The 26,625-nt window shown below is 47.9% G+C and overlaps 1 protein-coding gene across 2 annotated transcripts in view; it reads left to right on the forward strand.

Moving 5' to 3' along the window:
* Positions 1-26,625, forward strand: part of lrp3 (low density lipoprotein receptor-related protein 3) — a 44,441-nt gene that overhangs the window by 13,518 nt on the left and 4,298 nt on the right. For both annotated transcript variants that reach the window (XM_038806182.1, XM_038806183.1), the window contains exons 2-5: positions 11,293-11,334; positions 17,592-17,730; positions 21,521-21,729; positions 24,696-25,779. In XM_038806182.1, the coding sequence (XP_038662110.1) occupies positions 11,293-11,334; positions 17,592-17,730; positions 21,521-21,729; positions 24,696-25,779 (1,474 nt within the window). The remainder of the gene's footprint in view (positions 1-11,292; positions 11,335-17,591; positions 17,731-21,520; positions 21,730-24,695; positions 25,780-26,625) is intronic.

Raw genomic sequence — 26,625 nt, forward strand, 5'->3', positions numbered from 1 at the left:
CCAATTACTTGTTTCACTTGTATAATCGCCTTTTGTGATTTATGCACTAGGGCACCCAGATCCCCCTGCAGCTCGGAGCTCTGCAATTTTTCACTATGTAGATAATAAGCTTTCTTATTCTTCCTGACGAAATGGGAAATTTCATATTTTCCCATCTTTTGCTCACTCATTAAACCCACTTGTACCTTTTCGTAACCTCCTTATGTCCCCTCACCACTTACTTTCCTATCTATTATTGTGTGATATCTCCTAGCCTGTTCTCTAGCCTGTCCCTAATGGCAACAACCTTTCCTCTCTGACCCCTCATGAGTTTCAATACCTTAATCAAACCTCCTCTCCATCTTCCCTAAGGAGAACGGTTGCAACTGCTTCAATGTATCAGCAACTGAAGCCCCTAATCTCTGGAACCATTTGCATGAATCATTTTTGCACTCTCTCTCAAATGCCTTCACATCCTTCCTAAAGTGTGGCACCCAGAACTCGACTCAATATTCTAGTTGAGGCTGAACTAGTGTTTTATAAAGAGAAAATAGTGGCACAGTGGTTAGCACTGCTGCCTCACAGCGCCAGGGACCCAGGTTTGATTCCGACCTCAGGTGACTGCCTGTGTGGAGTTTGTACGTTCTCCCCGTGTCTGCGTGGGTTTCCTCCGGGTGCTCCGGTTTCCTCCCACAGTCCAAAGATGTGCAGGTTAGGTGGATTGGCCATGATAAATTGCCCTGAGGGTCCAAAAGGTTAGGTGGGGTTACTGGGATTGGGCCTAGGTAAGGGTGTTCTTTCAAAGGGTCGATGTGGACTTGATGGACCAAATGGCCTCGTCCTGTACTGTAGGGATTTTATGAACTCAGCAGGTCTGACAGCATCTGTGGAGAAAGAAACACAGTTAATATTTCAAGTTCATATGACCCTTCCAAAGAACATGTAGGTTATATGGACTCAAATCGTTTACTCTGTTTCTTCATAGATTCTCCAAACCTGCTTAGTTTATCCAGCATTCTCTGTTTCTCCATAGATTCTCCAAACCTGCTTAGTTTATCCAGCATTCTCTGTTTCTCCATAGATTCTCCAAACCTGCTTAGTTTATCCAGCATTCTCTGTTTCTCCATAGATTCTCCAAACCTGCTTAGTTTATCCAGCATTCTCTGTTTTTATTTCAGATTTCCAGGTGTATTATTTGCTTTTATTTTAGTATTTTGTACATATTTAACATAATTGCTCTTGTATTCTATGCCCCAATTAATAAAGTCCAGGATGCTGTACACTTTATTAACTGTGCTCTCAATCTGTCACCGTCAATGGTTTGTGCAGATGTGCAACCAGCTCCCTCTCCTCCTCTGCCCCCATTAGAATTTTATCCTTTATTTTGTGTTGTATTTCCAGGTTCTCACCAAAATCAATCACTTCACATTCTTTGCATTAAATTTCATTTCTGCTTGTCTGTTCATTCCACCAATCTGTCTCTGTCCTGGTGCAGTTTAATGCAATCCCCAGAGTTCACAATGCTCCCAAGTTTCATGTCGTCTACAAATTTTGAAATTTACTTGAATGAAACATGGACAAGGAGAGATCGCACAAACTAGGGTTGTATTCGCTGAAGTTTAGACGATTAAACGTTGATTTGATTAAGGGTTTCACAATATTAAGGGGAGCAGATGGTTGGGGAGCCTAGGACAGGATGTGTCAGGCAGAAACTGCTTTGATTGTAGATATATTGAAACCGTACTAAAATGTTCAATTTATTCAAAGTGCAAAGTAAAGGTGCAAAAAGTGGAATTCTGAGTGAATGCCATGGATTGGCAGACATGAATGGGTCTTTTCCTGGTTGGCAGAATGTGACGAGTGGGTAGTGCCACAGGGGTCCGTGCTGGAGCCCCAATTTAAAAAAACATAAATGACTTGAATGAAGAGGCTGAAGGTATGGTTGCTAAATTTGCTGATGACACAAAGGTAGGAAAGTAGTTATGAAGAGAACACGAGGCTACAAAACGGTATAGACAGGTTAAATGAGTGGGCAAAGATCTGAACAAATGATACAGAACGTTTACCGTGAGGAAGCAGTGCAAACAACTGCGCCACCGTGCAGTCCGAGCCAGCTAGATTCTTGATAACCTTACACCTACTTGCTTATCAGGAGTAGAGAATGTGGTGTTGAGGTTACAATCAGATCAGCCATGATCGTATTGAATGGGGGAGAAGTCTCGAAGGGTGACCTACTCCTAATTCATATGGTGGTACTAAATATTACTCCTGATTGGCGGCTGTGTGAGGATTTTCAGATTGCGAGCCTGGATCCATCCGCCATGTTTGTGCGGGGCGGCCTGAGGGAGGGCGGCCACCGCGCATGCGCTGGTTGGCACCGGCCCAACTGCGCATGCGCGGTACCCGAGTCTTTTACGCGGCGCCCCTAGCACATGGTGCCCCGGGCGACTGTCCGAGTTGCCGATACCTTGAGCCGGCCCTGTCAGTGGTTAAGTTTTGGACCCCGGAAGGTTACGGTGCCAACAACCCGTGGCTTAAATAGGTCTGCCCACTGAGCTTTCAGATGGAGTTCTGTTTTTCAGTGGGAGCCCTGGTTAATTATTACAAAAATCAAGTAAAGCGTACCTTTTTTTTGAAATAATTTTTATTGAAAAATTTTGAATTTATACAACAATAACGCACCATAGTAAAATACCAATAATATTAACAGTCATAAACATTCGCCCCACCTCCATGAACAACACAGCATTTTAACAACAACGCAAATTAACACAATATAAAGTTACAGACTAGACACTACAATAAGGAACCCCCCCCCCCCGGGGTTGCTGCTGCTATTGACCAAGATACCTATCTTTGAGCCAGGAAGTCCAGAAAAGGCTGCCATCGTTTATAGAACCCTTGTATTGGTCCTCTCAGGGCAAATTTGACCCTTTCCATTTTTATAAATCCCGCCATGTCACTGATCCAGGTCTCCACACTTGGGGGCCTTGCATCCTTCCACTGTAGCAGAATCCTTCGTCGGGCTACTAGGGACGCAAAGGCCAGGACACCGGCCTCTTTCGCCTCCTGCACTCCCGGCTCTACCGCAACTCCAAAAATCGCAAGTCCCCACCCTGGTTTGACCCTGGATCCAACCACCCTCGACACCGTCCTCGCCACCCCCTTTCAGAATTCTTCCAGTGCTGGGCATGCCCAGAACATATGGGCTTGGTTCGCTGGACTCCCCGAACATCTGGTGCACCTGTCCTCACCCCCAAAGAACCTACTCATCCTAGTCCCGGACATGTGGGCCCGGTGCAGCACCTTAAATTGGATGAGACTAAGCCTCGCACATGAGGAGGAAGAGTTGACTCTCTCCAAGGCATCCGCCCAAGCCCCGTCCTCTATCTGCTCCCCAAGTTCCTCCTCCCATTTAGCCTTCAGCTCCTCCACTGACAACTCCTCCACCTCCTGCATTACCTTATAGATGTCAGACACCTTCCCCTCTCCGACCCACGCCCCTGAAAGCACTCTGTCCATCGTCCCCCGCGACGGCAGCAGAGGGAATCCCTCTACCTGTCGCCTAGCAAACGCCTTTACCTGCAAGTATCTGAACATGTTCCCTTCGGAAAGGCCAAATTTATCTTCCAGTTCCCCCAGGCCCGCAAACCTCCAGCCAATAAACACGTCCCTCAATTTGCTGATGCCCGCCCTTTGCCACCCCTAAATCCCCCATCCTTGTTCCCCGGGATGAACCGATGGTTGCCACCCAGTGGAGCCTCCATCGAGCCCCCTGTTTCCCCCCGATGCCGTCTCCACTGGCCGCCACCACCGGGCTCGTGGTAAACCTCTTAGGGGAGAGCGGCAACGGTGCCGTTACCACGGCACCCAGGCTCGTACCTCTACATGACGCCATCTCCATACTTTTCCACGCCGCCCCTCCCCCCTCCATCACCCATTTACGCACCATTGACACATTGGCTGCCCAATAGTACCCCAGAAGGTTGGGCAGCGCCAGCCCGCCTCTATCCCTCCCTCGCTCCAGGAACACCCTCTTCACTCTCGGAGTCCCATGTGCCCACACAAAGCTCAAAATACTGCTAGTCATTCTCCTAAAGAAGGCCCTGGGGATAAAGATGGGCAGGCACTGAAAGAGGAACAAGAACCTCGGAAGCACCGTCATTTTGACGGACTGTACCCTCCCCGCCAACGATAATGGCAGCATGTCCCACCTCTTGAACTCTTCCTCCATCTGATCTACAAGCCTGGTGAAGTTATGCTTGTGAAGAGTCCCCCAGTCCCTGGCCACCTGCACCCCCAGGTACCTAAAGCTCTCCCCTGCCCGCCTAAGCGGGAGCCTACCAATTCCTTCCTCCTGGTCTCCAGGGTGCACCACAAACACCTCGCTCTTGCCTAAATTTAATTTATAACCTGAAAAGGTCCCAAACTCAGATAGCAACTCCATCACTCCCGGCGTCCCTCCCACCGGGTCCGCCACATACAGTAACAGGTCATCGGCATACAACGACACCCTATGTTCCTCTCCACCTCGCACCAATCCTCTCGACCTCTCTAAATCCCTCAGCGCCATCGCCAGCGGCTCGATTGCCAGTGCAAACAACAAGGGGGACAGGGGGCAACCCTGCCTGGTCCCTCGGTAAAGCCGGAAGTACTCCGACCTCCTCATATTCGTGGCGTAAACCGTACCTTTATAGAATCATCAGTAGAATCATACAGCACAGAAGGAGGCCATTCAGCCCATCATATCTGTGGTAGCACATTGAAAGAGTTATTTAATGAGTCCTACATCCATAGCTCTGCACAACTTCCTCCCTTCAAGTATTTATCCAATGCAGTTTTTAATGTATCTTTTTATTAGAGATTTCCCACTTATACAAATAATGCAACAAATCCCCAGGAATTGCACAGCACAGCATAAATGCCTCAACATACACAAATGTAGAAAAAGACAGGAAAACAACATCACAGTCGGTTCTGGCCAATCATCAAACCCGGTGCCTCGTCTACACCAGGAGAAACAATACATGGATAAACCGGGGAATGTAGGGAAAGGGACAATGCTGGAAAATCTCAGCAAGTCTGGCAGCATCTGTAGGGAGAGAAAAGAGCGAACGTTTCGAGTCCGATGACTCTTTGTCAAAGCTAACAGACAGAGAGAGTGGGAAATATTTATACTGTGGAGTGAGAATGAAAGATGAGTCCTAGCCACAGAAACCCAGGGAAACCGGATGCTAATGGCCACAGATACCAAGGGAAAAGAGTGTTAATGGCAGTCCCCAGAGAGGACAAAAAATGTGAAATGTCAAACAGCAGGGAAACTAACATCAGAGGATGAACTGTAGGTGTGGGGGGAGGGGAAGGGGGAAGCAAAGAGGAGAAAGGTGCAGGAAAGGTGGATCAGATTGGGGGGGGGGGGGGGGGGGAATTAAATGTATTAAGAAAGAAATGGTAAAAGGCAGTTAAAATGAAATGAAAACAAATGGGTCGAGGTGGGACTGAGCATCAGCCCCATCTCGACCCATTTGTTTTCATTTCATTTTAACTGTCTTTTACCATTTCTTCCTTTCCTGCACCTTTCTCCTCTTTGCTTCCCCTCCCCCCACACCTACAGTTCATCCTCTGATGTTAGTTTCCCTGCTGTTTGACCTTTCACATCTTTTGTCCTCTCTGGGGACTGCCATTAACACTCTTTCCCCTTGGTATCTGTGGCCATTAGCATCCAGTTTCTCTGGGTTTCTGTGGCTATGACTCATCTTTCATTCTCACTCCACAGTATAAATATTTCCCACTCTCTCTCTGTCTGTTAGCTTTGACAAAGAGTCATCGGACTCGAAACGTTAGCTCTTTTCTCTCCCTACAGATGCTGCCAGACTTGCTGACATTTTCCAGCATTTTCCCTTTCATTTCAGATTCCAGCATCCGCAGTAATTTGCTTTTGAAATGGAATGAAATGAAATGAAATGAAATGAAAATCGCTTATTGTCACGAGTCGGCTTCAATGAAGTTACTGTGAAAAGTCCCTAGTCGCCACATTCCGGCGCCTGTCCGGGGAGGCTGGTACGGGAATCGAACCGTGCTGCTGGCCTGCTTGGTCTGCTTTAAAAGCCAGCGATTTAGCCGAGTGAGCTAAACCAGCCCCTTTTATCCAATGCAGGGAAAGAGGATAAAGCTATGAAAACATGGTGAACTGATGCACATCTTCACATATAGCGAACTCTCAGCCAAGGCAGATGTAGAATAAGAATTTTGGGCAGGGTTTGGATGCATACTAGGACACACCTCCCCTGACTCCAGTTACAGCAGAGGCAGCAATTGCACATTATAGCGTCTTTTTCTCGATAAAGGTCTGCCTTTGCAGGAGCCAATCAACAATTATTTAACCCAAAAATAACAAAAAAAAATACAGAATAAATTCGCAAAGACATTAGTTCTAAGAGGATATTTTACACATGACCACAAGCGGAACAAATCCCCAAAAATCAGCAATGTACAGAGCGATCATTATTCCACATATTTACACAGAAGACCAGCAAATATTTAGCCGATTGGTTCAGATTGAAATCATTACGGTCGGTGTCCCCCTCTCACCTACAATGACAGGATAAAAAGATACTGCCAAGAGCAGAGGAGGATGGGATGATAAGGCACCAGGACATAGCCACGAGCAGCAGATGGTGTTCACCCTCGTCCACAACACAAAAAGAAGAAAAAGCACATACAACACCTAGCTCAGCCTCCCAAGACGACCAGGCCAAGAAGGAACATCCCAAGCAAAGGGGGACAGCAGGATACCGCTCACAATACAAGACCTGGCGTGGCATTGTACACACTCGCAGGAGCGAGGAAACAATGGATACACACCATGCCAAGACTCGCTACACAACAGACCTCACTCCGCTCCACAATACTCAGACTTGCCCTCAGGCTTTATAGTTAACAGATAACTACCTCTCCAGTGGAACCTATCTCGAGAAAGGCAGGAGCCCCAAAAGGGGACAACCAGGGGGAGGATACCAAAAATGTGGAAGCAAGGATTACAACAAATACAAAGCCACGCTCGGTAAGTACTACACAACCCTCGTCACATCCACTACCAACTCAGTATTACCGTCGGCATATAATATCATACACACATGTTAGAATAAAAGGCAATAATATAAAATAGGCAAATTAATCACACGGGAATAAAGACCAGAATTATTGATGAACCGCAGGATAACATCACCATCCACGGAGCTTGAAAAGGCCAAAGCCATGACAAGATCATCCTCATCCACAATCCGGATCCCCCCTCCCCCGGAGTTTCATTGAAGCAGCTGCACCTCCGCCATGTGCGGAAGCCCAGCCTCGGTATCTGGCTGCCTCCAGCCCTTCCCAAATAACACAAGGCAAGACAACGCAAAGACCAGTGCTTGGGTCTCCGACCGACCCCAGGCCCTGAAGACCGGATACATGTGCTCTGTCAAACTCGAAACACCCAATCTTCAGGTTGAGATCGTGAAGCATAGCAGCCAGTTCTCAAATTGGGTTGGGAATACACCCCCAACCACCGTCATAAGACCGATCGCAACAAACACTCCCGGTCTGGCCCCATCTCTCCGAACCAACCTGGACTTCGACATACCATATAACAGGATTTCCAAGGACCGAAGGTGGGCCCCACCAAGCAGACGGCCCTATCGACTGACGGGATTCTTTTCTCCACTTCATCCATTCTATTAAGCATATCTCGCAGTTCATCATTGTGAGCACCAACAACTGCAAGGAGCCGGGATCGACGTCCACAACTTTTTCCATTCACAATGACAGCTATCATCTCGACACCAAGAGCGTTTCTGAAGCGTAGGTAGGCCCACTCACCAGTAAAACCACCACTGCAAGCTGGACCCCACCTCGGCAACCTCCGACCCCCCCCCCCCCCCCCCCCCCCCCCCCAATCAAACCAGGGTTTTCCACTCTGCTCCTCACCCCAGAAATCTAGCCAGGATCTTCCAGGAACACCACACGGGGTGTACACACAACAGGAACAAATAATTATGGGTCGTGCATTCGGATCAGGATTAAAAGATGAGCATCGCCAGAGCTCGGGAAAACACAGCTGTTCCTACGCTCACGTCTCATGACTCCCCTCCCTGTTCCTTTTTGAAAGTTACCATTCGATCTGCTTCCAGCCCCTTGAAGGAGGCACGCTGTAGCCATCAGATTCACTATGTTTTAAATACATGTCTACTCTCCCATTCTCCTATTGAAGCATGTTCACAACAGCAGGATGCCTCAACTTTATCACCATTGAAATACTATTCTGTATTGCACCGTCACATAACGGGGATGTCAGAAACCCTTCAAATCTATTCCATTCAGTTAGATCATTCCTCGTCTGTATCTAAACCTCTGTTAACTTGGTCTGCGTACACTTCCCGAAAAAAAGTTTTTCTGAATCTTGATATTTTTTAATTGATTCCCAGCCTCAACATGGGTAAGACACTTCCGGATTTCCACAATCTCTGTGGGAAGCAGTGTATCCCGGAATCGCCCGATTCCGTTCTGACAGTCATCTGCGAACATCCCACATCTGACCTTATGTTGGAAGGATGGTCATTGATGAAATAAGTTGGACCTAAAACACTACCCTGAGGAGCTCCTACCATGATGCCCCTGGACTGAGATGATTGACCTCCAACAACCACAACCGTCTTCCTTGGTGCCAGATATTATCTCTTAACAGCGGGAGAGTTTTCCCTGATTTCCATTGATTCCAGTTTAGCTAGGGTTCCTGGATGCCATACTCGGTCAAATGCTGCCTGATGTCAAGGGCAGTCACTCTTCACCTCACCTCTGGCAGTCAGCACCTCTGGCATTCAGCTCTTTTGTCCATGTTTGAACCAAGGCTGCAATGAGGTCAGGAGTTGAGTGACCCTGGCAGAACCCAAACTGAGTAAGTGCTGTTTGATAGCACTGTTGATGACTCCCTCACTTTGCTGATGTTGGAGAGTGGACTGATCGGGCGGTTATTGGCTGGATTAGATTTGACCAATTTTCCACATTGCTGGGTAGCTGTACTGGAACAGCTTGGCTAGGGGGTGCAGCAAGCTCTGGAGCACAATACTTCAGTAGTATTGGTGGAATATTAATCTTTAATTAATGTCTTGTTCTTTGTATCTAGACAGATATATGAATGGGCGGGGAACAGAGGGAAGTAGATCCTTGGAAAATAGGCGACAGGTTTAGATAAAGGATCTGGATCGGCGCAGGCTGGGACGGGCTGAAGGGCTGTTTCCTGTGCTGTAATTTTCTTTGTTCTTGTTCTAGTGTCACAAGTAGGGTTTACATTAACACTGCAATGAAGTTACTGTGAAAAAGCCTCTAGTCACCACATTCCGGCGCCTGTTCAGGTACACAGAGGGAGAATTCAGAATGTCCAATTCACCTAACAGCACGTCTTTCAGGACTTGTGGGAGGAAACCGGAGCCCCCGGAGGAAACTCACCCAGAACATGGGGAGAATGTGCAGACTTATCACAAACGGTTCCCTGGAGCTGTGAAGCAACAGTTCGAACCACTGTGCTACCGTGCCGACCCATTGTCAAGGCGCAGAACCTCTGCAGTATCCACTGCCTGCAGCTGTTTGATATCCCGGTGTTGTGTATCGAATTGGTTGAAGACTGACATCTGTGATAGAACATAGAAAATTACAGCGCAGTACGGGCCCTTCGGACCTCGATGTTGCGCCGACCCGTGAAACCATCTGAAGCCTAATCTGACCTACACTATTCCATTTTCATCCATATGTCTATCCAGTGACCACTTAAATGCCCTTAAATTTGTCGGGGATCTCTGGAGGAGACCGAGATGGATCATCCACTCGACACTTCTGGCTGAAGATTGTTGCGAATGCTTCAGCCTTGTCTTTGCACAGTGGGCTGGGCTCCTCCATCATTGAGGATGGGGATATCTGTGGAGCCTCCTCCTCCAGTAAGTTGTTTAATTGTCCACCACCATTCACGGCTGGATGTGGCAGGACTACAGACCTTAGACCTGATGCATTGGTCGTGGAATCGCTTAGTTCTGTCTATCACTTGCTGCTTATGATGTTTGGCTCACAAGTATCCTGTGTTGTAGCTTCAACAGGCTGACCACCTCATTTCTAGGTATGCCTGATGTTGCTCCTGGCATGCTCTCCTGCACTCTTCATTGAACCAGGGTTGATTCCCTGGCTGGGTGGTAATGGTAGAGTGGGGGATATGCTGGGCCATGAGGTTACGGTTGTGGTTGAGTATAATTCTGCTGCTGATGATGGTCCACAGCGCCTCATGGATGCCCAGTCTGGAGTTGCTAGATCTGTTCAAAAATCTATCCCAGTTAGCACGGTGGTAGTGCCACACAACACGATGGAGGGTATCCTCATTGTGAAGACAGGATTTTGGTCTCCACAAGGACTGTGCGGTGGTCACATCCAATCGATACTGTCATGGACAGATGCCTCTGTAGCAGGCAGGTTGGTGAGGATGAGGTCAAGTAGATTTTTCCCTCTTGTTGGTTCCCTCACCACCTGCTGCAGTCCCAGGTCTAGCAGCTTTGTCCTTTAGGACCGGCCAGCTCGGTCGGTGGTGGTGTTACTGAGCCTCTCTTGTGATGGGACATTGAAGTCCCCGACCTAGAGCAGATTCTGTGCCCTTGCCACCCTCAGTGTTCCCTCCAAGTGGTGTCCAACGTGGAGGAGAACTGATTCATCAGCTGATGGTGGCCGGTACATGGTGACCAGCAGGAGGTTTCCAATAGAGCATCAGAAATTATTATTATTATAACCTTTATTGTCACAAGTCAACTTACATTAACACTGCAATGAAGTTACTGTGAAAAGCCCCTAGTCGCCACATTCGGCGCCTGTCGGGTACACTGATGGAGAATTCAGAATTCTCAGCTGGTACTTCTCAGATTTGCACTGACGTATTCTTAGTAAATAAACAAAGAGCAGTTGTTGTTTATTTCCGTGTGGTTTTTTTTTTCTCATTTCCAGTGTCTCCATCCTGGATGTGCTGTTTTGACGGGGGGAGGCTTGTTACGGGGCCTGGGCATTCCCAGTGAGTGAGGGTCTGGGATTTGATCGATGATTTCTGTCTTTGTCATTCCTTTTTGTATCACAATTGTTGATGTTTCTTGAAAAAGAAACTACCCTCTGTCCAGCTGGGGAGGGGGGGGGGGGGGGTGGGGGTGGCTTTCTATCTCATCTCTAACCATAAAAAAAAAATCATAGTTTCTTTTAAAGAAACGGGTTGAAATTTGTTGACGGTTTTTCTTTCTTTCTCTGCAGCTTGTTCCTTCTTTCTCGGAGGAGCAGAATGTTCCGGAATGGGTGAGACTAATTATCTTCCTTGTTAAAGTATTCACGTTGTCATGTGAGAGTGCCTTTAAGAAATGGGTGTTTAAGCAATGTATCTTTAACAAATGCAGTGATGTCAGAGTGTGGTGGAGCTGGGCTTTAGCTCAGCCATTTTGAAGTTTTTAGTTTCAGTTGAGAGAGCAGCTGAAAAGTGCCTGGCTGGTTGGCTGAGAGCCGCATGAAGGAAAAGAGCTGGTCTGGTGATTTCTGCAAATCCAAAGACTTAAATATATTGAATGTAACCTGTTGCTCTCCTATTTTTGAAGGCTTGAAGTGTTTTGGAGGTTTAAAAGAACAGTTTGCAGGATTGGGTAGTATTGTATTATTTTCGGGGTTATCTTTGATGTAAGGGGTGTTAAGAGATCCAATGTTTATTTTAAAAGGTTAAGTTGAGTTCATGGAGTAAACATTGTTTTGTTTTAAAAACCACTGTGTCCATAATTGTAATACCAAACCTAGGGAACAAGCCGTGTGCTTCAAAAGCAACAATCCATTAAAGGTAGGGGTTGGTTGGACTCCATGATACATTTGGGGTTCTGAAAGTTCCTCTCCCCATAACAACTTTTCTAAGTGTGAATTTTTATAACCTTTCTTGGATCCTGACTATGAAGAATATAAAGGGGGAAAATATGAGGCCTCCATAATCTCAAACTTGATTTAGATTTATTGTCACGTGTACCGAGGTACAGTGAAAAGTGTTGCTCTGCAGACAGTCCAAACATCATTCCGTACATGAAAAACATAGGACATTAGATACACAATGTAAATACATATTCACAGGCATCGGGTGAAGGATACGGAGTGTAGTACTACTCAGCAGAGAAGATGTGTGGGGAGATCAGTTCAGTCCATAAGAGGGTCACTCAGGAGTCTGGTAACAGCGGGGAAGAAGCTGACTCTGAATCTGTTAGTGCGTGTTCTCGGACTTTTGTAAATCAAAGAAGAACGATTTCAGCCGTAACACAAATGTGTCCATAGTGTGTCAGACTCAAACCTGTTGCACTTGTTACAGATGCAAAGCCATCTTTTAAAAAGTAAAACAAACTGACGGTCACTGACGGTCAAAAATCCAAGTTTCTTCCAATCTTCTGTTTTCTGATCAGACTGCAGCAACAGTTGTGCATTTAGATAGTGCCTTTAATTTACTAAAACATTCCAAAGCATTATCAAGCAAAGTTTGACACCATGCCACATGAGGTGATATTGAGACAGGTGATCAAAGGCTTGCCAAAGAGGAAGGTTTTCATGTGTATCTTCGAGGAGCAGAGAGATGCAGAGGTTTGGGGAAGATACTCAAGAGCTTAGGGCCCTGGAACCATGGGTGGAGCAAGAGGAATTTCTTCAATTAAACCTGCAGACTCGAACCCCTGATTAAGCTAACTGGACTTTACATATTACAGTGGTGTTTCCCAAGCTTCCGTGCTAAGGCAACCACTTCTTTGATACATATAAATAACTTGGATGTTAGAATACAGAGTAATATTTCAAAATTTGCCAGTGATACCAAACTTGGTATGGCAGATGGTGAAGATTATATCAGACCATACACTAACAAAGTGGGTGGGCGAGTGGCAGGTGGAATTTAATGCAGAGAATTATGGGGTGATACATCTTTGCAGAAGGGACAGGATGAGGCAATATAAACTTAATGGCATGGTTCTAAAGAGTAGTAATAATAATCTTTGTTAGTGTCACAAGTAGGCTCACATTAACTCTGCAATGAAGTTACTGTGAAAAGCCCCTAGTCACCACGTTCCGGCACCTGTTCGGGTACACAGAGGGAGAATTCAGAATGTCCAATTCACCTGACAGCACGTCTCGGCTCTTGGACAAAAATGAGATGACTCCCCCTTCAAATATAATCCCCCTGTACTCCCTTGCATCCCTATCTGTCCCCAAGGTGAAAACATTAGATGTAGTAGATTTCTCATAAGCTTTACTCTCTATCTTTCTCTGTTGAAGTTCCTGTTGTTGTACCAGTGCCACTGATTTAGTACCCATTCCCTTCTCTGCTACAACCTTTTCTGAAGACTACTTAGTGTCCCTATTCTCCTTCCTACTCCAACAATGGGGTGGCGTGGTGGCACAGTGGTTAGCACTGCTGCATCACAGCGCCAGGGACCCAAGTTCAGTTCCGGCCTCGGGTCACAGTGCGGAGTCTGCACGTTCTCCCCGTGTCTGCGTGGGTTTCCTCCGGGTGCTCCGGTTTCCTCCCACAGTCCAAAGATGTGCGGGTTAGGTGGATTGGCCAGGATAAATTGACCCTACGTGTCCAGGGATGTGCAGGTTAGGTGGGGTTACGGGGATAGGTAATGGCAGTGGGGCCTAGCGAGGATCAGTGCATACTTGATGGACCGAATGGCCTCCTACGGCGCTGTAAATTCCAAGATTCTAATCCTTTCTCATTGCACAACACCTAGGCCAAGATGGTCTATTCCCGTGTTGGTTCCTCATTATACCAGGTCCAGAAATCCATCCCGTACACATTCCAGAAATTCCTCCTCTATTGCACTATGCCTAATTTAAGCCACCCAATCTATATGCAGATTAAAGTCACCCATAATCACAGATGTTCCTTTGACACATGCATCTCTGATTTCCTGTCTAATGCTATTCCCAACGTTACCACTACAGTTGCAGTGTTAATGTAAGCCTACTTGTGACACTAATAAAGATTATTATTATTCTCCCACCCCCATGAATGTTTTTTTTCCCCTTGGTGTTTCTTAACTTGACCCATGCAGATTCCACACCTTCGGTGCTAATATCTTTCCTCAATATTGTATCAATACCATTAATCAACAATATCCATCACATACTCCCATCATTCAGACTTAACATGAAGGAAAAATGAACTAATAGGCAAACAATGGTCAAACACACCATATTGCATAATAAACAGCAGATGCGTGCAAGACAGAATCCACGGATTTTTCAGCAACCCAGCCTGATATCATTGTCCATTGTCAGTTGCATAATCTCGTTAAATCTCGTTATGAGGGATATCTAATCTTCACTTTGAAGATCTAGCCTCTGAATTCCCTCAACACTGCTATGAGTCAGACTGTCTCAATGGCTGCTCACCTCCCAATGGTTTATTCTCCCACTGAGACTATTCCACAGGCTTCGCGAGGCTGCGCTCCAACACTGATTAACAGGCACAATTAGCTCTTCAGCCATGCCAAGCAGGGCATCACTGTTCCAATGGTTTACCTTTGTCCCAACAGCCTGCAGCACAGAGTCAATAACTTTTGTCTGCCGTTGCAGCTTCTCGGGTCTTCTCTGAGCCCTACCTGTACGAAGCCAGCACATCGCATCTCTTTTGGTGCCCGGAGCTCCTTTTTATGCTGTCCTCCCACTGGTTTCTGTATACAGTGGTCCCTCCCTCTGGGACGACTCCTGTTAAGGATGCCATATTGGGACCCATGATTGCTATTTGTGTGCCACACAGGCACCCTGAAGTACTGGGCTGAACACGCGCAGCCTGTCCTATCCATGCATGCAATGAAATTCCCAGAGCATACCGGGATTCGTCAGCCTCTGCTTTCACTTAATTACCCGAGGTAAGTTTCCATTTCATAACTGGTGGTAGGACATATTGAGAGAGTGGTTAGCAAGGCATCTGGGATCTTGGGCTTCATAGAGCCGTTGAACACAAAAGCAGAGAAGTTATTTCAACATTTATAAAGCGCTGGTTAGGCCACAACTACAGCATTGTGTCCAGTTGTGATCACTATGCTTTAGAAAGGATATGAGGATGTAGAGGAGATTTGCCAGAATGGTTCCAGTGATGATGGATTTTAGGTTGGAGAAGCTGGGAACAGTGGAGGTTAAGGGAGGGTTTGATAGAGATGCAAATATACAAGGAACAGGATAAAGCCCCTTGAGACGACTGCAACATCTAATAAATCATGGCTCATCCGATTGTGGCCTTAATTCCACCCTCCTGCCTACCACCACCACACACACACACCCTTTGACTCCCTTGTCAGTCAATAATCTATCTAACTCTTCCTAAAAAAAATGAAATGACCCTGCCTCCACTACTCTCTGAGGAAGAGAATTCCACTGAATCCTCGCCCTCTGAGACAAATAAATTATCCTCATCTCTGTCTTAAATGGGAGACCCCTTATTTTTAACCGTGTCTCCTGGTTCTATTCTCACATTGGCCAGTTTTCAGCATCCACGGTGTCTAATCCCCTCAAAATCTTACATGTTTCAACAAGATCACCTCTCAATCTTCTAAACTCAGAGAAACCCAGCTTTCTTCGTAAGATGACTTCTTCATCCAGTGAATCAGTTGAATGAATGTTCGCTGAAATACCTTGAATGCACTTATGTAATTTCTTAAGTAAGGGGACCAAAACTGTACACTGTATTCCAGGCGTGGTCTCACAAACACCCTGTACAACTGGAACAAAACTTCCCTATTTTTAGATTCCATTCCTCTTGCAATAAACAACAACATTCCAATTGCCTTCCTAATCACGTGCTGTGCCTGCAGACTAACATTCTGTGATTCATGTACCAGGACATACAGATCCCTCTGTATCTCAGAGTACTGCAACCTCTCTCCATTTAAATAAAATGTTTCCTTTCTATTATTTCTGCCAAAGTGGACAAGTTTGCATGTTCCTTCCTAAAGTGGGAAAGTAGGAATGTGAGAGCTGGAGGTGGCCATTGACCTTTCGGGTCTGCTTCGCCATTGTCATATTTTTGCCCGCTCACTTAACCTAACTATATCCAATCAGCTGCCTCAGAATCTTTTTTTTTTTAAATTTAGATTACCCAATTATTTTTTCTATTAAGGGGCAATTTAGAGTGGCCAATCCACCTACTCTGCACATTTTTGGGTTGTGGGGGCGAAACCCACGCAGACACGGGGAGAATGTGCAAACTCCACACGGACAGTGACCCAGAGCCGGGATCGAACCTGGGACCTCAGCGCCGTGAGGCGGTTGTGCTAACCACTAGGCCACCGTGCTGCCCTTGCCTCAGAATCTTGTATGTTTCAATGAGACAACCTCTCATTCTTCTAAACTCTCGCGAATGTACATCCAGATTTTCTTATTTTTTGCTGAAGTCGTTTTTCTCCCTCAAGGCAGTTCAGTGAGTTGGGCAGAATGGGTTTATACTGACAGCGAATTCAGGGAGCAGCCAACCTGGCTCAGCCCAGCCTGAAGGGGTTTATACTGACAGCGAATCCAGGGAGCAGCCAACCTGGCTCAGCCCAGCCTGAAGGGGTTTATACTGACAGCGAATCCAGGGAGCAGCCAGATATCACCTGGCTCAGCCCAGCCTGAAGGGGTTTATACTGACAGCGAATCCAGGGAGCAGCCAGATATCACCTGGCTCAGCCCAGCCTGAAGGGGTTTATACTGACAGCGAATCCAGGGAGCAGCCAACCTGGCTCAGCCCAGCCTGAAGGGGTTTATACTGACAGCGAATCCAGGGAGCAGCCAACCTGGCTCAGCCCAGGCTGAAGGGGTTTATACTGACAGCGAATCCAGGGAGCAGCCAACCTGGCTCAGCCCAGCCTGAAGGGGCAGAGTTCCCTTCATGTGTGCTCGGTACAGTGTGAAGTCTGCACGATTCCCAGATCCCAATGGGAGCAGCTTTTCTTTGTCGATCTTGTCATATCCTTGTGAACTGTAAATGTACACCATACATGATAAATTCTCCAACGCTCAAGAAGATCGGCACCATCCAGGACAAAGCAGCCCGCTTGATTGGCACCCCGACCACAATAATCACTCCCTCCACCACCGACGAACAGTTTCCCTCCCTAACAGCACAGTGGGTGTACCGCCACCACATGGACTCCAGCAGTTCAATAAGACAGCTCACCACCACCTTCTCAAGGGCAATTAGGGATGGGCAATAAATGCTGGCCTAGCCAGCGACACCCACAAATTTGGGTTGGCAGGATGTTACGAGCGGAATACCAAAGTTCCTCAACTAGTTACAAATTACCACTTAGATGAAGGGACCAAGTGTATGGATGTGAAATTTGCTGATGGCAATGATAGCTCGGAGAGTAAGTTGTGAAGAGGACATAAGGGGTTTGCAAATGACATGGGTGCTGTGCAGGTTGGATCCAATAATGGCTGAGGTTTGAGTGAGGCCAGTTACTGTCAGGTATGGTGAGGAGGCAACTGAAAATAATTAAATTCCTACACCTTGCAATATTTAATCTCAAAGTGTGCATTTTCTTTTCCTGTTCTTTCAGCTGCTTGTCATGGCAGATTGGAACCTCACAAAGAGCAACGTGGCGTCATCTACAGCCCCACCTGGCCCATAAACTACCCCCCGTCCATGAACTGCAGCTGGTACATCCAGGGGGACTATGGAGACCTCATAACCATAAGGTGCTGACTTTGTGACCTTTCAGGTTGTCAGAATGTTTCATAGTGACCTGTTTTCCTGTACTGTACACGGGTTTGTGATCAGGGCATTGTGTTCTCTCCATCACTCACTTGGTGGATTCACCTCCCAGTCTGGCACAGAGTGAGGATCTCTCTCGGGCCATGCTGTGGTTGGTCACAGTGCATCTCTAAGGAAGCTACTGTTTGCTGCTCATGATCTCCACGCAGCGACTAACTGATGGAATGTACTTTGTTTTTAAAAAATTCATTCCTGGGAGGTGGGTGTCGCTGATTAGGCCAGCATTTATTGCCCATCCCTGGTTGCCATTAAGTGCAGCGTTCATCAACACTGCCGAATATTGTGAGCAGTATGGGTAAGGTTTTAGAAACCATATTCAGGGGAAATAGAAAATGCTGTAAAAGCCCTGGCCTGGGAAGACCCGTGGAGAGAGAACCAGCATTAATATTTCAAGTCTCTGTGACTCCAGATTTCCAGCTTCTGCAGTATTTTTCTTTTATTTTCGGGAAAAAGAGGATCAAAAGACAAATTGTCCTTCGTTAATCTAGTTGAACTTTTTGATGAACAAAGAAGGTCGGAGAGAATGCAATGGGTGTTGTCTATTTTTAAGGAATTGTTTGGCAACGTACTACATAAGTGGCAAGTTAATAAAATAGTGTCAAATTTGATTAAAATATGGCTTAAAGCAGGAAACAGTGAGTTGTGATAAATGATTATTTTTCATGGACTAGTCGGTTTTGCTTCCTAAGGGAACCACTTTTTGATATATAAGTAACTTGAATATTGGAAATGGATGCATGCTTCACAAAAGCTACAGTAGTTATATCAAGGTGGGTAAGAGAGTGTGGAACAGCAAGCTGACTTATAACACCAAATTCTGCCAGGACCGTGCCCTCAGTACACTCCTCCTCTGCAGGGGCGAGACCTGGGCAACATATGTCAGGCAGGAACAAAAACTGAACAGTTTCCACCTTTGCTGTTGTGGGCCTATCTACCCATGGCATGAAAAGGTCACCAACTTCGAGGTCCTGGAGCATGCGAATTTCATCAGCATACACTCATTACTAAACCAATGGAGTAAGAGGATGCATGGAAAGGAGATTACGCCGGAGTGGGATGTAAGCAGAGTGTGTCATTGGTTCTGAAGAAGTCGTATGCACTCAAAACGTTAACTCTGTTTCTCTCTGCAGATGCTGCCTGACCCTGCTCAGTTTATCCAGCATTCTCTGTTTTTATTTCAGATTTCCAGCACCTGCAGTATTTTGCTTTTACATTAGTGAATATTCGGGAATTTGTGTCAGGTGGAAAGTTTTAGTGGTAACTTTAGATTAAGAGTCAGGCTCTGACATAGAACTTTCAAGTGAGTTAAAAAGTCTAGTAGACAGGGCGCTGCCTGGCAGGGGCAGTTACCTGTCATTCAGATCAAAGTAGTTGGTTCAGTAGGCATCAGTTATTGTAGCAGGAAGCTAAACTAGATAGTGATTCATCAGAGGCTGTTCAAACCGGCTTTTCAAACTGTATGGGGTAAGGGGATGCATGGAAAGGAGATTATGCCTGGATGAGACATAGACTGAGTGTGGCTGAAGAGGTGTTTCTTTTCCAGTCTCCAATTGCCTCTACTGGTGAGCTTTCTTCCTTCGTCTCCAACATAGGAGGGGCAACTTTCTGGTACTTTAGCTGTGCAAATTATTAACTTGTTGACTACTTAAAGAAATCAGATTGGTCAGAAATGGCAGGGCTGATGGTGTGCCCTGACTGCAGGGTGTGGAAATTGGTGGAATGCACTGCAATCCTGGAGAACCATGTCTGCAGAAACTGTCTGCAGCTTAGACAACTTGGGCTCAGAGTTGCTGAGCTGGGGTCTGGGTTGTGGACATTGTGGCGCATCAGGGTGGAGGAGAGTTAACCGAACACTTTGTTCCAGGAGGCAGTCACTCCCAGGTTAGGCAAAACAGTAATGGTCAGGGACAGGAAGGTGTGACTGCAAACATTTTATTGTAATTTTATTTTTTATTTTAAAAAATGTTTTTTTTACAATTAAGGGCCAACTTTACCGTTTATTTCTTGGTTTATACTATGTCCCACTTTGGAAGTATTGCTCAGGAGCCTGTAAATTACTCCGACCAAGGATTTCTTACCCTTGTTCTTTATTTCCACCCAGATCAATTAAACATTTGGCCCTTAGTGCCAATATAATTTCTTAATACTACCTTGATGTCATCTTTAACTAATAGAGCAATTCCATCTCCTGTTCCATTCGGTCTATCCTCTCGGAATACCGAGTACCCTTGGATATCCAACTCCCAGTACCGGTCCTCCTACACCCATGTTTCAGTAATCCCCACCAAATCACTCCACTAGTTACAGGTTACCATCCTGAAATTGTCCCTCTTATCACAACTCTGTCTTCTCTGTTAGCTAATCCCCTATCCATGCTGACATATTACCCCCAAAACAATGGGCTTTGATCATATTAAGTACCCTATTGTGTGGTACCTTATCAAATGATTTTTGGAAGTCCAAGTTATTACATTTATTAGTTCCCCTTTATCTACCCTGCTGGTTACCACCTCAAAGAATTCTGATAAATTTGTCAGGCATGATTTCCCCTTCATGAAACCATGCTGAATCTGCCAGATTATATGATATATTTATTTTTTCTTTTAAAATACATTTTCTTAAGGTCTTTGTAATTTTATAATAATAACAATAACAACAACAGAAAAGAAAGTGAATTTAAATATAAATGTAGTACATACATCATTTCCATCCTAACAAATCCGGGGCCGCGTGGGAGCGGGGCCGCGTGGGAGCGGGGCCGTGTCAGAGCGGGGTCGTGTCAGAGCGGGGCCATGCCAGAGCGGGGCCATGTCAGAGACGGGCATGTCAGAGACGGCCCCGTGTGGGAGCGGGGCCGCGTGGGAGCGGGGCCGCGTGGGAGCGGGGCCGTGTCGGAGCGGGGCCACGTGTAATTCTCTGCAACAAGACAGATTATTGGCAGAATTTAATACAGAGATGTGTGAGGTGTTGAATTTTGTCAGGAAGGACAGGAGGAGGCAAAATAGACTTAATGGAACCATTCAAAGGAAGTTTGGGGGCAGCGAGACCTGGAGGTACATGTTCATCGATCATTGACAGTGGCAGCACATTTTGAATGGTTCACAAAGCATATGGGGTCTTGGGTTTATAAATAGAGACATTGAGCACAAAAGCAGCAAAGTTATAAAACTCTGGTTAGGCCACAGCTAGAGTATTGTGTCCAGTTCTGGTCACCACACTTCAGGAAGAGTGTGAGGGACATTGAGGGGGTGCAGAGGGATGAGGGATTTTAGCTTGGAGAAGCTGGAATTGTCCTTGGAATGAAAGAGATTATGTGGATATTTGACAGAGGTGGCCTTGTAAAAACCAACTGGGGTCCTCATCTTTTAGGAAACAGAAAGTGCTGACTTTCCCCAGCTGGGACAATGTGTGACATCAGCTGTGCAAAAATGTGGTTGACTCATAACTGCCGTCTGGAAGGATCCAGTGAAACTCTCAGTTGTAGCAAAACAGCAACAAAGCATAGCAAGAATGACCACATAGACTGCAGTGATTCAGGAGAGGGCACATCACTGCTGGGGCAACTGTATCGATGGGAAACACGCTCCAGCCTTGCCAGTGATGTCCACATTTTGGGAATAAATTATCAGCAGTGGGGAATGTCTGGTGAAGTGTGGGAGCTCTTTGATCAAGGGTTGATCCAAATGAGGGTGACTTTCCTCTCTTATTTTCCAGCTTTCAGAATTTTGACCTGGAGAATTCCCACAAGTGTACGGTGGACTGGCTGATGATTGGTCCAGCCCCAAAGCGAGAGGAGTACAGAATGTGTGGCTCGTCCATCCCCCAACCCTTCATCTCCACCAGGGATCATGCCTGGATCTTCTTCCATTCTGATGGCTCTAGCTCCGGGCGCTCTCGTGGATTCCGATTGTCCTATATCCGAGGTGTATCTAATTATCCCACTGTTGTTTGTACCCTGTAGGTGGAGGGTGGTAGGGAGGGTGACTGCAGAAATACGTAGCATTTTATCCCTCTCCGAGTATTCTCCCTTTCCTGAAGAACAGCTTCCCTTCCTTTGCCTTGCTTCACGGGTATGAACGTGCCGTAGAAACCTCATCCAAGTCCTTTCCGAGTGACCATCCCTCAGGTTGCCTGTCGAAGATTTCGCAATCATACAGCGATGCAGCTCAGAAAGAACTGTCAGTTCAGTCACTGTTCCCTGCCCTTTCTGCACAACCCAGCTGATTTTCCGCTTCGAATATTTATGCACTTTCCTTTTGAAAGTTACTATTGAATCGACCAGATTTTCAGGCAGTAAAACAGTGTAAAAACACAATTCCTCACGTTGCCTCGGCTTCTTTTATCTTAAATCTGCATCCTCTGGTATTGACCCTCTGGTTATTGACCCTCTGGTTATTGACCCTCTGGTTATTGACCCTCTGGTTATTGACCCTCTGGTTATTGACCCTCTTGTAATGACCCTCTGGTTATTGACCCTCTGGTAATGACATGGGTATTGACCCTCTGGTTATTGACCCTCTGGTAATGACCTGGTTATTGACTCTCTGGTTATTGACTCTCTGGTAATGACCTGGTTGTTGACCCTCTGGTTATTGACCCTCTGGGAATGACCTGGTTATTGACCCTCTGGTTGTTGACCCTCTGGTTATTGACCCTCTGGTTGTTGACCCTCTGGTTGTTGACCCTCTGGTTATTGACCCTCTGGTTGTTGACCCTCTGGTTATTGACCCTCTGGTTATTGACCCTCTGGTTATTGACCCTCTGGTAATGACCTGGTTATTGACTCTCTGGTTATTGACCCTCTGGTTATTGACCCTCTGGTTATTGACCCTCTGGTTGTTGACCCTCTGGTTGTTGACCCTCTGGTTATTGACCCTCTGGTAATGACCTGGTTATTGACTCTCTGGTTATTGACTCTCTGGTAATGACCTGGTTATTGACTCTCTGGTTATTGACTCTCTGGTAATGACCTGGTTATTGACCCTCTGGTTATTGACTCTCTGGTAATGACCTGGTTATTGACTCTCTGGTAATTGACTCTCTGGTAATGACCTGGTTGTTGACCCTCTGGTTATTGACCCTCTGGGAATGACCTGGTTATTGACCCTCTGGTTGTTGACCCTCTGGTTGTTGACCCTCTGGTTGTTGACCCTCTGGTTGTTGACCCTCTGGTTATTGACCCTCTGGTTATTGACCCTGTGGTAATGATCCTCTGGTTATTGACCCTCTGGTTATTGACCCTCTGGTAATGACCTGGTTATTGACTCTCTGGTTATTGACCCTCTGGTTATTGACCCTCTGGTTATTGACCCTCTGGTTATTGACCCTCTGGTTGTTGACCCTCTGGTTATTGACCCTCTGGTTGTTGACCCTCTGGTTATTGACCCTCTGGTTATTGACCCTCTGGTAATGACCTGGTTATTGACTCTCTGGTTATTGACTCTCTGGTAATGACCTGGTTATTGACTCTCTGGTTATTGACTCTCTGGTAATGACCTGGTTATTGACCCTCTGGTTATTGACTCTCTGGTAATGACCTGGTTATTGACTCTCTGGTTATTGACTCTCTGGTAATGACCTGGTTATTGACCCTCTGGTTATTGACCCTCCGGTTCTTGACCCTCCGGTTCTTGACCCTCCGGTTCTTGACCCTCCGGTTCTTGACCCTCCGGTTATTGACCCTCCGGTTATTGACCCTCTGGTTATTGACCCTCTGGTTCTTGACCCTCTGGTTCTTGACCCTCTGGTTCTTGACCCTCTGGTTCTTGACCCTCTGGTTATTGACCCTCTGGTCTCCCCTCTCACCCCCTCCCCTCTCACCCCCCTCCCCCCTCTCACACCCCTCCCCCCTCTCACACCCCTCCCCCTCTCACACCTCTCCCCACTCTCACACCTCTCGCCTCTCTCACACCCCCTCCCCCCTCTCACACCCCCTCCCCCCTCTCACACCCCCTCCTCTTCTCACCCCTTCTCCCTCTCACACCCCTCCCCCTCTCAACCCCTCCTCCTCTCACCCCCTCCTCCTCTCACACCCCTCCCCTCTCACACCCCTCCCCTCTTACACCCCTCCTCTCTCACACCCCCTCCTCTCTCACACCCCTCCTCTCTCACACCCCTCCTCTCACCCTCCCTCCCCTCTCACACCCCTCCTCTCTCACACCCCTTCTCTCATCTCCCTCCTCCTCTCACCCCCTCCCCTCTCACCCTCTCCCCTGTCACCCCCTCCCCTGTCACCCCCCCTCCCCTCTCACCCCCTCCCCTCTCACCCCCTCCCCTCTCACCCCCTCCCCTCTCACCCCCTCCCCTCTCACCCCCCTCCCCTCTCACCCCCTCCCCTCTCACCCCCTCCCCTGTCACCCCCTCCCCTCTCACCCCCCTCCCCTCTCACCCCCCCTCCCCTCTCACCCCCTCCCCTCTCACCCCCTCCCCTCTCACCCCCCTCCCCCTCAACCCCCTCCCCCGTCACACCTCCTCCCCCTTTCACACCCCTTCCCCCTCTCACACCCCCCCTCTCACACCCCCTCTCACCCCCCCCTCCCCCTCTCACCCCCCCCCCCCCCCTCCCCTAACCCCCTCCCCTCCCCTAACCCCCTCCCCCTCTCACACCCCTAAAGCTAGATTGGGTAGACGTAGCAAAGAAGTTTCTGCTCGTGGACAAGGCCAAAGCCAGGACCCACAGATAGATGTTCATTAATAATGAAATAGGTCATTTAACAGAAAGCCCGTTGCCCAGGGAGGGTGGTTAGAATATAGAAGGGCAGATTGAGGTGAATAATGTTGGTGTATCTTGGTGGAAGCTCAGTAAATGCACGAGGTAAACAGCTGACACTGAAAGCCCCGAGCCTGCCCACAGAGCCTGAAGTTCTGATTATTTTTTCTATTCACACAGGGAAACTGGCCCAGAGCAGCTGTAAGTCGGATGAGTTCCTGTGCGGCAATGGGAAATGCATCATGCGTGCCTGGAAGTGTAACAAGATGGATGAATGTGGGGATAACTCTGATGAGCATGGGTGCCACGTACCTCCGACCATGCCCCCTACAAGCCTGTGTCCAGCAAGAACATTCCATTGCCTGGTGGAGGATGACCCCCGGTGCCTCCCCATGGAAGTTCAGTGTGATGGCAGCTTGGACTGTGACAAGGGGACTGACGAGGAAAACTGTCCTGATACCAGCTGTGGCAAGAGACTGGACAACTTCTACGGCTCCTTTGCTTCTCCTGACTATTTCCGCTCTGAGCAAGACCGGGCCGAGCTGAACTGTATGTGGGTGGTGGACACCGAGGACAGCAGGCACATTGTGCTGCAGCTCAGCCTGCAGCTGGGTTACAACGATGAGGTGCGCGTGTACGATGGGGGAAGGGGGGGGATCAGGCTGCTCCAGACACTCTCCTTCCGGAACAATCGGCACACCGTCACCATCGAATCCTCCCGAGGTCAGATCACCGTCTCTTACCACACCGACCTCGGCAGCTTGGGTCACGGGTTCAATGCCACCTATCAAGTAAAAGGTTACTGCCTTCCACAGGAGCACCCGTGTGGGCACGACGGCGGCTGCTTTGCCGACAGTGAACGCTGCGATGGCTGGTGGCACTGCCCGAATGGGAAGGATGAGCAGAACTGCGCTGCTTGCCAAAAGGACGAGTACCCATGCGGGGGCACAAGCGGCATGTGCTACCCACTGGGGGACCGCTGCAATAACCAGAAGAACTGCCCCGACGGCTCAGATGAGAAAAACTGCTTCTCCTGCCAGCCGGGGAACTTCCACTGTGGCACCAAGATCTGCATCTTCGAGCAGTGGCGTTGTGATGGCCAGGAGGATTGTCAGGATGGCAGTGATGAGCAGAACTGCCTGGTGGTGGTGCCGAGGAAGGTGATCACAGCTGCCCTCATTGGCAGCCTGATTTGTGGCCTTCTGCTTGTCATTGCCTTGGGCTGTGCGTTCAAACTGTACTCCCTCCGAACTCGCGAATACAGGTACCGTAACTGGAGCAGCTTTGAGCCGTGCTGTTGGGTTTAATTAAACATCAAAAGGTTTTGTAAGTAGAATATTCAAGATATAAATCTACAGGAGAGAACGCAGATCAGAACAAGGGGGCTTTCACGCGTATGACTGAGGGTTTGCAGTGTATTGTCTCATTCAACATACTGACACTCAGCTGTGAGACACTCCCTCTGAACTGACCCTCCGACAGTGCAAAGCTTGCTGGTTACTGACACTCCGCTAGTGCGCTGCCCGCTCACTGCCCAGCTCCCTCAGTACAGTGCCTCTGTCTGTGCGGCGCTCCCTCAGCCAGTGCCCAGCTCCCTCAGTACTGTGCCTCTGTCTGTGCGGCGCTCCCTCAGCCAGTGCCCAGCTCCCTCAGCACAGTCCCTCAGTACAGTGCCTCAGCCAGTGCCCAGCTCCCTCAGCACAGTCCCTCAGTACAGTGCCTCAGTCAGTGCCCAGCTCCCTCAGTCAGTGCCTCAGTCAGTGCCCAGCTCCCTCAGTCAGTGCCCAGCTCCCTCAGTCAGTGCCTCAGTCTGTGCGGCGCTCCCTCAGTACAGTGCCTCAGTCAGTACCTCAGTCAGTGCCCAGCTCCCTCAGTACAGTGCCTCAGCCAGTGCCCAGCTCCCTCAGTCAGTGCCTCAGCCAGTGCCCAGCTCCCTCAGTCAGTGCGGCGCTCCCTCAGTCAGTGCCCAGCTCCCTCAGTCAGTGCCCAGCTCCCTCAGTCTGTGCGGCGCTCCCTCAGTCAGTCCCTCAGTCAGTGCCCAGCTCCCTCAGTCAGTGCCCAGCTCCCTCAGTCAGTGCGGCGCTCCCTCAGTCAGTGCGGCGCTCCCTCA

This window comes from Scyliorhinus canicula, chromosome 9, assembly GCF_902713615.1.
Source record: "Scyliorhinus canicula chromosome 9, sScyCan1.1, whole genome shotgun sequence".
In the NCBI taxonomy this organism is placed as follows: domain Eukaryota; kingdom Metazoa; phylum Chordata; class Chondrichthyes; order Carcharhiniformes; family Scyliorhinidae; genus Scyliorhinus; species Scyliorhinus canicula.